Below are 15,733 nucleotides of genomic sequence, written 5' to 3'. Positions count from 1 at the left end.
ATCTTTTGGAGGAGTTCACCAAATACTCCAACTTTTAGTGTTTTGGTTTTATTTGAATCAAAACAACCTGTCATGTAGGACGTTATTATCTTTTTGGGAGAATTTCAGGTACAGTTTTTCTTTGTGTTCTGCTTATTTCAGGGAATATGAAAAAGCAAACTTAGAGCAAGTCAGGCTTCAAAATTTTGAAATTAAGTAGATTATAGTGTAAATGATTGAATTAAAAATATTCTTATCTGTAGCTTTTGGATGAAATAGATAATACTTTGCCATATGGTAAAATTGTTTTTGAAAAGATGCAAACTAAAAAGTAATTATGTAAAAAAATCGTGTTTGAACTTCTGTGTTTATTTTTTGACAGATTCTAGTTTTTACATACAACCATTTAGTATTATAATATCAGGATGCTGATGTGTGAACAGTACAAACTGATGGATTTGTATTGATAAAATTATACTCGTGTAGAAACAATGTTTTTGCTACTCAGTATTTTTAAAATTAACAATTAAATGCTCCTTTTAAATACAGTTTTGCTGTCTGTACCAAGATAATTTGATACACTAAAATTAATACAGTTAACAAACACTGTTCATTGATTTGAACAGTTTTAATATAGAAATATAATCACATTCAAGCACAAGATACCATTATTTCTTTCTTTATTTAATGTTCTCTCCACTCCAGAAAATTCCAGATTTTCAGATTAGTATTAATCCCTAGCAGATTAGGGTAGGTATGGTTCATTTAGCATTAGTTTCCTTGAACCAACAACAAGTTTTGGAAGAAAGAAATATGATAAGGGAAGACAGAACAAATATGTAGTCCTTAAGGTTTCAGGCCTGTGTCCAAACGCTAAGATTGGTAATATGGAGTATGGATATTCTGTGTCCTTTCCATTAATTATTATAAAAGTGGAAAGAAGTTATAATTTGAAGGAATTTCTATTGTAAGTAGATCAGATTATTTTTAAATGTTTATCAAAAAACCAAATGTTACAAAATTTGGAGTCACTGAAGCTGTTTTACTCAATTGTTTTTAAGAGTTTAAAGTTAAAAAAAAGTAATGATTACAGTTCAGCAAACCTGTTTCCTTTTGGAAAACTTCATTCTTATATTTTATAATCAACCAGTATAGAGTTAAAGATTAGGACAAGGCTGCACTAGTCCAGGTAAGAAGAAGAATGACAGAAAATTTTTTTCATTAAAAAAGCTGCCTTTGATCTCTTGAGAATGCAGTAGAAACTAGCATCAGAGACTTCCTCTGCATTTTTAATAGGACTTTTGCTTTCCATGATGTTCTATATTGGCCCTTTATTATCTCTTTAAAAAAAGTCTCTGCCCTTCCCCCAAGTCATTTGAAACGAACACATTACCAAAAAACAAATTTACTTTTCTGAGGCTTAATTTTTTTGTTTCAAGTACTTAATGCTTTTTTGAAAAGTTTAAAATGCTAACTCTAACAAGGGGCTGATTATGCTGTAGTGTAACTAACAAGGCACTAGTTTACCAGTTACAGTTGATTAATGAAATAGCAGTCTTACCTTTTCCTTTTATGATTTTCTTTTTGCTTTTGGGTTTTTTGGTTTTGTTTTGTGTGTGTGTGTGTGTTTTTGAGAAACAAGTGGGGAATTTGAATAAAATATATCATTTGCATAGAAAGTTATGTAATGATGCCATATAGAGTATAATGATTTCCTAAAACCTTGTATTTAAAGTAACCTGAATTACAATGAGAGATAAACAGAATATTTACCCATCCCTTATGAGCTGCTGCTGATATGTAAATTTATTCTTCTACTTTGCACAAATATACTTTTGAGCTACTGCTTAAACACTTTGAGGTCCTTAGTCAAACAGTTTTAATGATGCCTCCAATATTATGAAAGTGTGACATTTGATGAATGTCTCATATAGTTTTGATATCTGGGCACATGTCAACAAAAAAAAAATTGAGCATTGGTTTGTCATGCAACACCTAGATAATTTATAATTTTACTGTTTATATCCATCTTGACATTTTTTATCTGCCAAAGGCAGGTTTCATTTGGAATCTTAATCTGAGATTTATTTGGTGGATCTGGAAATCATAGCTAGGGTTCCCACAGGAAATGGTCCATCTACCAACAGATTAAATGGCAGTCCTGCAGTTGTTAGGGGAGCTCTGCATTTAACACACATGCATACTCATTCAGTCAGCGCTGTGGAGAAAAATTAAAGTAGTAACCCAGGTTTAGGAACAATGTAGCTAAAAAGTCCCATATTTGCTGAATGACAAAGGGTTATATAGCAGCATTTCATTTTATTATTCGTGCTTGAATTTCTTGTTTGCTTTGTTGAGTCTGCTGACGAATACTAATAAATGCCTGCAACAATCCAGACGAGAGATGCCTGGCAACAAAGCTATGCGGTGGACCTCCCTGATCTTCTCCAGTTCACAACCTGACCTTTTGAAAAATTGGCTGGGCTAAGCTGCAGAATTTGGGTGTAATGGTTATTGTTAACTCCAGCTTTAGGATTTATTAATTTGTGTGATCAAGACTTACCTATACTTCAAAGTTTCAAAAGACCAAACACAATCATCCATCCATTAGAACTAACACTGTGTTTCACTGATTCCCGCTTAGTATCTGACTGGTGATTCTTCTATTTTGTTTTCCAAATCTAAATATATTCTTAAACAAAATGAGTGGCACATATAAAGAAAGTTTGTTTTTTCCTCTTTATGTTTATTATTGGAAAATTTATCTTTTATAAATTATTTATGAAATTGTTGAATTCACAATTGGTATATCTTCATTCTTAACAAACAAAAAATACATAATTATTAAACCTATTTTATTGCAGTTGTAGAAATTTAAGACTTTCCCAGTTCACTCATGTTTTTAATTAACTTATACACATTATTCTAATAATAAGAAAATTTGAGAAAGGCTGAAAAGGTTACACATATATTACAAATAGCCAAATAGCTCATATCACTGGGGAAAAACAACAACAAAAAGAGTTATGTTAGTTAATCGAATTTTAGGATAGTTTTCACAATCATTTCAGCCTAAATAATATTTGCAGTGTTTTTAATATTTGTAATAGAAGTTGTACAAACCCTTAATTTATGTGATTTATAAGTTATATAGCCTAAGCTGTAGGATATTACACTATTATATTGTCCTCATTGCCTTCATATGGTGAAGGATGTTGAAATTTAAAAGCTTAAACATATGATAGAATTTCACAAAATATTTATGTGCTTTAAAGAGTTCATACATAGAAATTGGAACTTTTCCTCGATAGAATGAATATTGATTCATTCATGACCATTTCAGACTTGGTGAAACAAACAAAAACTTAAAAAAAATTGATGTGGTATCACAGCTTTAAATAGCTGTTTTATCTGAAAAAAAAAAAGAATAAAATTGTAGTAAAAGAATTTTCATGAATAGCCAATAGATAGTTTGAAACATGGTACGTCAAGTCATTGAATTGTTGTATCTAAGGTAAAATAATCTCACCACTTCTTTTTGGGATGTGTGTTTATCTAAATATAACCATGTGTAGTAGTATAAAGAATACAGTTTATTTTGTTTGTCCAACTCTAATGTCCAAATGAATGAGTTATGTGATATTGACAGATTTAGTGATTTTCTGGTTTTTCAACCTTAGTAAAAGCTTATTTCAGTATCTTATAGCTACACGTAGCCTTCACCATTCAATATGTTTTTGACTTCTCCTCAGTATGTATACAGTATACCTTATTAAGAATTACATATGCACTGAGGACAGTGGCTCACACCTATAATCCCAGCACTTTGGGAGGCTGAGATCACTTGAGCCCAGGAGTTCGAGACCAGCCTGGGCAGCATAGGGAGACCTTGTCTCTACAAATAATAAAAACAAATTAGCCAGGTGTGGTGGCACGTGCCTGTGATCTTAGCTACTCTGGAGGCTGAGGCTAGAGGATCGCTTGAGCCTGGGAGGTTGAGGCTGTAGTGAGCCATGATGGTGCCACCTCACTCTAGTCTGGGTGACAGAGTGAGACCTTGTCTTGAAAAAAGTAAAATAAAAAATTACTGTCTGTGCTTTCCAATATGGTAGCTATGGGCACCATATGGCTATTGAGCACTTAAAATCTGGCTAGTCCAAACTGAGATTTGATGTAATTATAGTACAAAAAAGAACATAAAATTTCTCAAAGCAATTTTTAAATATTACATGTTGAAATGGTCATATTTGAGAAATATAATATTACTTGTTATTGTTTGATACGCTTATTAGAAAATTAAAAATTGTATAAGCAATTTGAACAATATATCTTTTGGATAGTGCTGATCTATATGATTGAACATATCACTGGGACTACCCACATTCTGCCACCAACCTTTTCTTTACTTGTTTGCAAGAGTTATTCATATCATCTGCCTCCCTCGTTCTTTGTCATTTCCCCTGAGAGCAGATAGAGTTTTTAATTTACCTTTACATCTTACACAGCACCTGGCACTGTGTTGGTTCTTAATAAGTGTTGAATAAAGTACTCATTTTCAATGCTTATTTGCTCTCCATATATTCTTTAGCTGATTTTCTAATTCAGTATTTCTGGCCAGATGCATTAGCTCACACCTGTAAACCCAGCACTTTGGGAGGCTGAGGTGGGAAGATTGCTTGAGCTCAGGAGTTGGAGACCAGTCTGGGCAACATAATGAGATCTCATCTCAAAAAAAAAAAAAAAAGGAAACCTAATTTAGTATCTCCTTTCATTGATTCATTTCATTTCATCGAATGAAAGCCCTAATATATTCACTGTTTTGTTCCAGTATGTTTTAGGAAGATGAGTATATTAGGGAGCTTACAGTCTAGAAAGGGAGACACACATAGATGAGAAGGCCGTGAACTGTAGAAACTACATCTGTGTAACTATTCTTCTATAATGTGGTTGGACATAGTTGCTAATGTAATGTGGTTGAACACATTATAGAAAAATAATTACATAGTTGTGGTTGGTAATTAACTTGGTGATGATACTGAAAAACAGATGAAAGAAAGATTCTCTTATAATTTCATTTATGCTGTGTGTAGAAACAATCTAAAAGTATGTTGGCAAGTTTGTTTAAAGCACAGATAGAGGGTATTAATTATGTAGACCAATGAAAGTAAAATTATGGCTTTATTTTATGACTGTTGAAGCCAAAATACAAATTTAAAGAGCCCTGAGAGAGCTGGTATACAGTATTCATGTAAAAAGTTTCCATTTTTTAAGCTAAGTTACCTAGTTTCCTGTGACTCCAAAATTAGATTCTCAGGAAGATCCTGTGATCTACCAGCTGTGATCCTGATTGTAATTAATATCACATGCCAATATAATGAATGATCAAATTATGTTATAGAAGTATGTCATTTAAATTTCTTGTTTTCCTGCCATGGGGTTGAATTTGCTGTTAATTTTCTTTCTTTGACAGTGAATTTTCTCTCAGAATCTTTCCTGAATGTCAAGATTTCTAAATTTCAAAGTTGTTACTACTTCTGTAATGTATTAGTTTTATAATCTGATACAAACTTTATTAAACCATTATGTATTAATCACAAGTTTTAACCATCTTAAGTATTTTCTCTTTGTGTTTATGTTTGTCATTGAATTAGGTGGCGTTCTATTTATTTTTCATTTCCATGTCTTCTGATATTTTAAAAGAATTATATACAGTTGTTTACAGGATAACATTATTTGGGCCCAAAGAAAAGAGAAAAAGTAAAAAAGAGAAAGTATTAGATATGTTAGTATTTCTGAGAGATTTTTTCCCCATTGTTGCTAACATTTCCTGAAAGAAAAAGTAAATGTTTAGATAACAACTTGGTTGATTAGGTCAGCTGTACTGATTTTAGCTGTGCAACTATATGCTGACTATTGATCAGCAAATAAATTTGTTCAGGAAATTGAGAAAATTTAAAATGTGAAAACTAGAATAATAACTAGGAAAATAGATACCTTTCTTGCTTTTCTTAATATTTGAGAGAAATTAAAGACATAAATTTGAATTGTAAGTTTGAATATTGTCCCAAGATGGTGATGTTATCTCACGGAAAGGTAGGAGAAATCAAAATAGAGAAAGTAGCTTTTAGCAAAGCAGATTCTAAAGATAATAGTCACTAATATTTATTGTATATTTTATGCCAACACTTTTCTAAAAGATTTATGTAACTTAGTTTAATTCTCTTAACATTTTTTTGAGGTAGATGCTATCATTTGTACTCTTTACTGCTAGGGAAATTGATGAAAGGTTAAATATTTTGCTAAAGGCTGTACAGCTATATTATGGAGCCAGAATTCAAACCTTGTAGTCGTCTTCAGAATCCTGTGGTTCTGCTTGGAAGGTCTAAGTGTATCAGTGGTGTAGTGATTAGACCAGTTGGATGGTCTAAACTTTTATCTTGTATACACATATTAGGCAAATCTACTGTAATGTGACAGAGGTTTCTGATAATGTTATGTATGGGGAAAAACACATATAATATGCATCTGTGTTGCCTAGATGTTGTGGGGGAGCACATATAATATGCATCTGTGTGGAAAGCTAACCCTCTATTCCACAGAAAAGGGAAACATAGTTGGAAATATTTAGTAATGGAAATAAATATTATTTGTACACACTGAGAGAAAGAGAGTATATACTATGTTTAAATTACTTAAGGAATTGGTAGAAGTCATTGGGAGCAATCACTAGTCGACATTGTTCTGATTATTTAAAAACTAATGTTCATTAAAAAAAAAGTTTTTACTCATTGTAAAAAGACATCTTTTTTTGTTATTGTTTGTTTGTTTTTGTTTTTGTTTTATTTTGTTTTGAGATGGAGTCTTGCTCTGTTGCCCAGGCTGGAGTCAAGTGGCGTGATCTCCCCTCACTGCAAGCTCCGCCCCCCAGGTTCATGCCATTCTCCTGCCTCATGTAGAACTACTATAGAAATTCCATCATCACATCAAATTTGCAGTCTAATAGCAAAAGAAAGTCTTGATATTTTGATGTTTTTATATAATATGGCGATGGACCATATAGGAAGGAAAGAAACGTTAATCATGAGATTTGGTTCCTTTTATATTTATAAAATCAGATGCTAAGGTATAACCTTCTTTTCTCACCCCCCAAAAGACAGAATTTACAGAAGTGGTGAAGTTGTGTTATCAAGTATCAGAGAACACATTAACAAATTGCCTTTACTATGTTCATTTTAGATATAAATGCACTAAGTAGCATCTTCATCTTAAGAGGCAGGCGATCCATTTATTTGAATGTATTTGCCCCTAATACTTCTATCCCCTCTTCCTCTTTCCTGTCCCTGAGCTCTCAGGTAGCTGGGATGTTGCTATTCTGAGTAACCCCAGTAGGAACCCTAGAGACAATTCTAGCTCAACCACTCTGAAGAAACAGCTCTGTAAACAGTATTGACCCCCCACGGGACCATCAAATCCGTTTACACAGATACCAGTTGTCACAAACTATTTACAAAGCCAGACAGAACAGAATTTCCCAGCCTCTAAGAATCCCTATTTGATTCTAGCTACTGCCTTACTTCTGTATAGTGGTCATTAAATAATAGTTATTTTTGGCAGTGAGTCATGGTTTACTGGGTAGCATCAATCTGAGTATAGTGTATGTTAAAAAATGTATAATTGTCTGAAGAATTGAACTCAAAGGGAATCTTAAAGCTTTCCTTCCTAGAATAGGCAATGATGTTGTAATACTGTTAATTTTCCAGACTAAGGAATTGAGGGTTTAACAACAGCATTAGCATTGTGACAGTTAACAATACTGACACCTCCAGGAGCAAGCAATAATTCATTAGATCATGAAAATGGTTCATTGGAAACAGCATGAAAGTCACTAGAGAGATACAGGGTCTTCAAAGCATATAATGCAGCTGGTCTCTGCAGATGTATTAAGTACTAAGATTTTATGCCTAAATGAATAAACTGTCTCTTGCAATAGCAGTAGGTGGCATTTTAGGGTAATACCTAGTAGTAATCCATAATGTCGTTTTCAATTGATAGCAGGATAAGTTTATGTGGTAGTGATAGTATCATACAGTAAATGCAAAAGTTGGGAATTATATTTGGTTTGAAGTGGTCGAATTCTTATGTCTAAATAAAAGAATGTGCCCACAGAAAAGCAAATGAAGAGATTGATAGTAATCATAAATTTTTCCCTGTTAACTCTGAGAAAGTCAGACTTCATAACTTTTGAATAATGAAGAAGAGATTGACAGTTTATTCTTTAAGTCCATATAGATAAATGAAGTTGAATAGTATTAATTCGGTTAGTCATAATGTTAGAACAGTCAACGATGACATTAATTAAACACTAAAGTGGATTACTAAAGAGAGTTTCCGTTTCAAACCACATGAAAGAGATAGAGGAATCAACAGGACGGTTTTAGGTTTAAGTTTTCATCTGCCTAAAGATAAGAATTTGAATCGAAAGTGAATATCTTTCTGTTTAACATTTATCTTATCTTTTAAATTGACTAATATGCAAAACAGACCAATAGCTTCACTTTATGACATTTTACTGGCTTGTGTTTATATTTCTGTATGCAGTTCTTTTTCAAGTGATGGGGCAATACAAATAAGCTCAGCTAAAGCTCTTAGTAGCTTCATCTCATTATTGCTTCATAAAGATCCTTCAGAGATGGAGAGTTTAGGGAAAATAACTGAACTTAGAGTTACTAACTGCTTTCATCTTCTCTTGGTTGGAAAATGTACTAATTCAGAAATAAATTTGGGCTCTGAATAAGGTAAAGAAAATTAGGCAAAATGCAAGATGATAGAGCAGTATCTTAACATTTGTCTTGAAAAGTCAAAGTGCATCATGCCTGTTACTTACTCACTAATGTTTCAGAAAAAAAAAATTGTAAGGTCAGGCATGGGGGCTTATGCCTATAATCCCAATACTTTGGGAGGCAGAGGCAGGAGGATTGCTTGAGCCCAGGAGTTTGAGACCAGCCTGGGCAACATGGCAAGACCCCATCTCTGAAAAAAAAAAATTAGTGAGGCATGACAACACAGCACACAGCTGTAGTCTCAACTATTTGCGGGGCTGAGTTGGGAAAACTGCTTAAGTCCGGGAGGTCAAGGCTGCAGCGAGCCATGATTGTGCTACTGCACTCCAACGTGGGTGACGGAGCAAGATCCTCTCAAAAAAAAATTGTATTTGTGTAGATACATATAGAAAGAATGGTTAATAAAGCAAGCATGATAAAATGTTAATATTTGGGGAGTCTAGGTAAAGGGCATACAGTAATTCTTTGTTTTGCAACTTTTTTATGAGACAAATTATTTCAAAATAAAACAGTAAAAATGAAGGATTATCTAATGTCAGTTTTTGTCAGTTTTCTCATTTAGCTTGCTTCTGTAGTCATTGAAATCTTTGACATTTGGCTCTCATTTCTTCTCTCCATTTTCTGCCATTTTTCTGGATGACTTCAGTGCCTTCAAAGGTGGTACTTTCAGCACACTGACTTCTTGATTTTCCCCACTCCAAGTATGTTCACTTTTAATTTATTTCATCAACTCATTTCCAGATGAGCCATACCCTGGACTTTGTCCTTAATACTGATTTTAGAAATTTTCTTCCTGACTATAACATCTTGTCATTTCAATACAAGAAGTGTCTCTTGGTTTTTCCTAAATTTATTTATTCTCCTCTATATTCCTATTCCTATTCTCTTATTTTTATAGTCTATTAACTTTTTATTTCATCTAACTCTGCCTATTCTTTGGCAGTTTGCTACTTCGCATATCCCTACTTGACCTTTTTTGGAGAAATGCCTTTGTGAAGTCTTCCTAGAGTCTTCCAGGTGAGCATTAGTATGTCTAGCATATTGTATGTATTTGGCCTCCATAGCCCAAGCATAATCCTTACTATACTGTATTCAGATCATTAGATGAGCTTGCTATCCTCACTGTACTAGAGAGTCTTTGAGTGGAGTGTTTGTTTCTTATTCATCTTTGTTTTCCCAGTACCTACCACAAGACATATCACACTGTAAGTTTTAAATGAACGATCAGTAAATTAATGAATAAATAAATTAGAGTAGTCAACCTTTTTATACAAATATTTGAATACTAATATAGTGTAATGCAGGATGACAGACAGGAGAGCATTGAGAGCCTTCAGAGGATTTAACATTGATTTCCTGGAATCATACTTGCCAAAATAGTTGGTCAAAAAAACAAGACAAGCAGGAAAATTTTTATAAATCAGCCATGTATATTCTAAAGTAAAATTAAATTCTCAGATTGGGAATCTGAGGTGGAAGGATTGCTTAAACCCAAGAGTTTGAGGCCAGCCTACACAACATTGCTAGATCCTGACTTAAAAAAATTTTTTTGAAATAAATTTTCAGTAGAAGAGTATGGATAGTCTGATTTGCAGAGCAGGCTCCAAATTTCTGATGAGCCTTTTGAATTAGAAATCTAAAAGCTTTTACTACTGAACAAAATGAGAAATATCCAGAAATAGAACCAAGTCACACAGTATGTGTCCTTTAAAAATTTTTAACATTTAAAATTAAATTTTAGAATGAGAGTCTAGAGTGTGTCAGAAATCAATGGATTTATTGTAAGAAAACTTCAAGGGGTTATAATTACTAAGATCCAGGAGGGATCAACAAAGAGCCCTCTTATTGGGAAGCTCTTATTGGGAAGTTTCCACATCTGCTCTAAGTTTGAAGAAGATAATGTGGTCACAAGTTAAATAGTGGTGATTTATCAAGAGTTCAGGGGATCACAAAATTTGACATTAGGTTAAAACCGAAGAAAGAGAACTATAAAACTAGTAAACAAATAGCAAATTTAAATAGCAGGGATAAGGTCAACTAAACACCAGGAGGTAAGGAATAAAAAACTGAAAGGAAAAATAGACTGAATTAGACCTCGAAATATGGTGGTTAAAACTTGGGACAAGGCTGGGCGCGGTGGCTCATGCCTGTCATCCCAGCACTTTGGGAGGCCGAGGCGGGTGGTTCATGAGGTCAGGAGGTCATGACTAGCATTGCCAACATGGTGAAACCCCGTCTCTACTAAAAATACAAAAATTAGCTGGACGTGGTGGCACGCATCTGTAATCCCAGCTACTTGGGAGGCTGAGGCAGGAGAATTGCTTGAACCCGGGAGACGGAGGTTTCCGTGAGCTGAGATCGCGCCACTGCACTCCAGCCTGAGTGATAGAGCAAGACTTTGTCTCAAAGAAAAAAACAAAAACAAAACAACTTGGGACCAGTTGTAGATAATGGTAAATTTGGTCTTGAACAGGCCAAAAAGAGTTGGGACTTAAGAGTCTGAAGCAGTTGTGGGGCTGTCATGGGGACCTGGGGGCTTTTATAGTTGGCAGTGGTCCATGGACCATCCTTTTTCCTTTTGAAGAAACATGGCACTTCATAAACTGAAGAAGAATGTGGGGCTTAAGAGTTTTTAAAAAATATGTCCCTAGGGGCAATTTTTGTTATTTTGATAAAGCTTTCAGTAACTATTTCTGATTGTTTTTCATTTGAGCTACTTACAATGTTATGTTAGTGTAAGAAAGCATGGTCTGTTAATAATATAGAGGCTTTCCTTAGTGCCCATTTATAAATTTTCTTATTCAGATTTTGAGAGTTTCATTATATTAATGCCAGCCTATTACAGAAAAGTAGCATGGTGACCATCTAATGCAAACCAAGTAAGAATTTTGAAATGTCAAGAATGAACAAGTAATCTTCAGATGTATCTGTTCCTAAAACTGTCTAATTTAATTTAAAACAATATAATGTTGAAATTTCACAGCTGTCTTATGGTGTGTAATTATGATAGCACATTCTCTCTTCTAATTCATTTCTTCAGAGTGATATGAGAGTAATTTACCAAAAACAAATGATACTGATCTAGTTTCCAGCTACCAGTAAGAATAATGTCCAAGATCTGGAGTTCATCACTGGCTATACCTAATTTCAACATATATACAAGCTAATGATTTTCTCTTAAAAAATGAATATTTTCATGAGAGGTATTTTATTTATAAGCACCCCCCTTTTTTTGAAAAAAATAAAAAACAACTCAGCCTGAGCAAAATAGCAAGACCCCATCTTTACAAAACATAAAAATTAGCCAGGCATGGTGGCACGCTCCTCTAATTCCAGCCATTCAGAAGACCAAGGCAAGAGGATTGCTTGAGCTCAGGAGGTTGAGGCTACCGTGAGCCATGATTGCACCACCATACTCTAGCCTGGGCAAAAGAGAAAGACCCCATCTAAAAAAAAAAAAGTAAGATAAAATAAAACGACTCTTTTCTGCCTCCAATGATTTTAAGTTTAAAGAAGGCACTGCCAAAAATCAGGTGAGATTAACCTGCCTTTTAAAGTTCAAGAAATATTTCTGCTCCAAATAATAAAATACTAGTTGCAATCAGTACTGGTACCTGTTGAGCTGATTTACTAGTGAACGAGTTTGCTTTGTGTATGTATTTGTGTGTCATTTTCTCCCCAAAACTTTAATGTGTCATTAAATACACACTGTCCCTTTGAAATAGCCATTATGTACTAGCTGTAGCGTAAGATAATTTTTGTGAGATAGGCGTTGCAAAGTATCTTTTCTAATGTATAATACATATAGGATAAGATGGAGGTTAGAAATAATTCTCCTTGTATTGTGTCCCTTTTAATATGATGATGATTACAAAAATAATAGTTAACATTTATTGATGTGTCAGACACTAGGCCAAGTATTTTGCATGCATTAATTTAGTCCTCAACAGTAATATTATATACCCATTTTACAAAAAAGAAACTGAGGCAGGATGGGTTGAGCCCAAAGCGATGCACTTGGCAAAGCTGGAATTCTAACCCAGGCAGTCTAATACCAGAGTTCCACATACATTATCACTTCACTATAATCATTAACTTATTGTATATTATTTTCAGAAATCTAGAAAAATTAATCTAGAAAATAATACCTTCAAATCAGTGGTTCTCAGCCTTGAGCATATGCTGGAATCATTTGAGGATCTTCAGAAATATAGACTAAGTCTTACAGAGATTTTTGAAGCTCTGAGGATTTAAAAAAATCTCCTTAGGTTATTCCAACATGCAGCCAAATTTTGAACCACTATCCTAAATATCTGTTAACTGTGGAAATGGAAGTCTTGATGACAAAAACCACACTGTCCATGCTTATCTGATTACAGTATGATTAAGACTAGAAACTATCTGTTTAAAACTATAAGAGTGTTTCCAAAAATATTTATTTGATTGAATGATTTAATTTGTAGTTATGGTGTTTAATATATCATGTGTTACTTTTTTGTTTAAATACAGACATAACCCACAGTTATCTTGAGCAAGAAACTACAGGGATAAATAAAAGTACACAGCCAGATGAACAACTGACTCTGAATTCTGAAAAAAGTATGCATCGAAAATCCCCTGAATTAGTTAATGAAATATCATATGAGAACACAGAATGGCCAGGGCAGAGATCAAGGAATTTGCAGATCATCAGTTCTCATCCAGATGATCAGTCTGTTTACTCCACCACTGAAAATTACAAGTAAGTGCTCATAGCCTTAGATTTAGAAAGTGGTAATTGGGACCAGGCGTGGTGGCTCATGCCTGTAATCCCAGCACTTTGGGAGGACGAGGCAGGCAGATCACTTGAGTTCAGAAGTTTGAGACCAGCCTGGCCAACATGGTGAAACCCTGTCTCTACTGAAAATACAAAAGTCAGCCAGGCGTGGTGGCACATGCCTGTAATCCCAGCTACTCAGGAGGCTGAGTCATGAGAATCGCTTGAACCGGAGGTTGCAGTGAGCTGAGATTGTGCCACTGCACTCCAGCCTGGGCGACAGAGTGAGACTGTCTCAAGAAAAAGAAAAAAAAAAAAAAAAGGAGAAAGAGAAAGTTGGAATTGGAAGAACTTTTTCTTCCTTCCTCCCTTCTTCCCTTTCTTCCCCTTTCCTTCTTCCTTTTTGGTGTTGGCTAATTTAAAAACTTATTAAAACTTGGCGAATCTATCAGGGTTTTCTACTGTTTCCATGATATGGGTATAATATGTCTAGTTAACTAAGTGAAAAAGCACAAAGTGCATCTGAAGAAAGGCAGTGAGGTTTAATTCCATTTTGTTCAATATTATTTTCTGTGACCTTTCTTTATGTATTTGGAAATAACTGTTAAATTGATATACATGAGATATCATTCACGAAAGTAAAAAAGCTGGCAGCTCCAGGACAAGGTAAGCCCAAACATGCATTTTGGTTTGGGTTAGCACTATTTTTCATTTAAATGAATTTGAATGCTTTTAAAAGGGCCTTGTGCTCTACCATTTGCCTTCCTTATTGTTTTACGTTCTCAACTTTTACCCATTCACCTTGCTTACCTAGCTCATGAAAGGATTTGAATTTGTGATACCTGATACTTTTACTCATGAGATTAAGGAACTTTGATAATTAGTCATGTGCTAGAAAAATATTATTAGATTTAAAAAGAAGTTTCAATGACTAATATATTTTCAGTCTAGACAAAATAATATTTTACAGCATACTATTTTTAACAGAGTTTTGCATAGGAACTTTTATTTCTACTTACTTTCAAATTATTCAGTAGATATGTTAATAGATAGTAAGATATAATTAAATAGATGTATTGATAGTTCCCATCCCTTTTTCAGATTCTTACTAAGGTGTAGGTTGGAGTACATACTGGGGAGTAGAAGCACAGAAGAATGAAGTAGGGATAAACATTTTATAACCACATGGGTAAAGTAAATAGTAGAGATTGGGCTAAAGTCAGATTATGAGATATCTAGTATAATTACAACAGGAGACATATATGGTAAATAGAGCTGCACTGACTGTCCCAGACCTCACTAAATTTGTTCTTAGTGACTCTAAGATTTACCTATGCTTACAAATTTAATATAAGGCCTTCAAAAAGCAGCCCATCTCTTTTTCTTTCCCTTCCTTTATACTGTTTACTTACAAGTTGATACTGTTCTCAAGTAGCATATAAAATGTCAAAAAATTAGTTTATCTTACTCTGAAATATTAATCAGTTTCTTTATTACAGCATTATGGAACATAGGCACAATGATATGCATTATGAATGTATGACTCCTTGTCAAGTTACTTCAGACTCAGATAAAGAGAAGACAATAGCATTTCTTCTAAAAGAATTGGATCTTCTCAGAACAAGCAATAAAAAGGTATAATATGGAAAGTCTGATAATTGCATAGTATGGTTTTAGCTGTTGATCTTCTAAATTTCCTTTGTTGCCCATCATAATTCAGTTTTATTTTGTACTTTAATCATTTAACAGTAGCTTTATGTTTTTGCCATACCTTGCCATCAGGGTATGGTTGAGTTAAAGGGTTGACAATGAAAACATTTTTTTGGTTTCCTACCTTGCTGGTCCGCATTAGCACTTCCTTTTTCATAAGCCCCTGGTTCCTTGTATAGGTATCTTTAAAAAAAAAAAAAAAATTCATTCAAATTTTAGTAAAACTCTACTTCAGCATTATAGAGAATGAGAGATAGAATGTACTGGTTTCATGTTACTATCTTAATTTTGTTTCTTTATTAGTATCCGTTCCCCATATTTGACCTCAGTAATATATGTAATTAAACATTTCAGTAACAAGACTTGGCCATATTGTCATTTACCTTGTGTTAATCTTATACTGCTGCATTTTGTCCAGTCCAATTTGTCACGTTATGTTTTATCTTCT

The 15,733-nt window shown here is 33.9% G+C and overlaps 1 protein-coding gene across 10 annotated transcripts in view; it reads left to right on the top strand.

The window, feature by feature from the left end:
- Positions 1-15,733, top strand: part of MIPOL1 (mirror-image polydactyly 1) — a 404,420-nt gene that overhangs the window by 60,033 nt on the left and 328,654 nt on the right. For 9 of the 10 annotated variants that reach the window (XM_050798634.1, XM_050798627.1, XM_050798636.1 and 6 more), the window contains 2 exons: positions 13,329-13,560; positions 15,075-15,210. In XM_050798634.1, coding sequence (XP_050654591.1) covers positions 13,329-13,560; positions 15,075-15,210 — 368 coding nt within the window. Of the gene's footprint in view, positions 1-9,762; positions 9,837-13,328; positions 13,561-15,074; positions 15,211-15,733 lie in introns of all 10 variants that reach the window. The other variant, XM_050798635.1, reaches the window with a different exon arrangement.

The sequence above is a fragment of the Macaca thibetana genome, chromosome 7, assembly GCF_024542745.1.
Source record: "Macaca thibetana thibetana isolate TM-01 chromosome 7, ASM2454274v1, whole genome shotgun sequence".
Classification (NCBI taxonomy): domain Eukaryota; kingdom Metazoa; phylum Chordata; class Mammalia; order Primates; family Cercopithecidae; genus Macaca; species Macaca thibetana.
The sequence above is the reverse complement of the archived record's forward strand: the minus strand, read 5'-3'. Positions and strand labels throughout refer to the sequence as shown.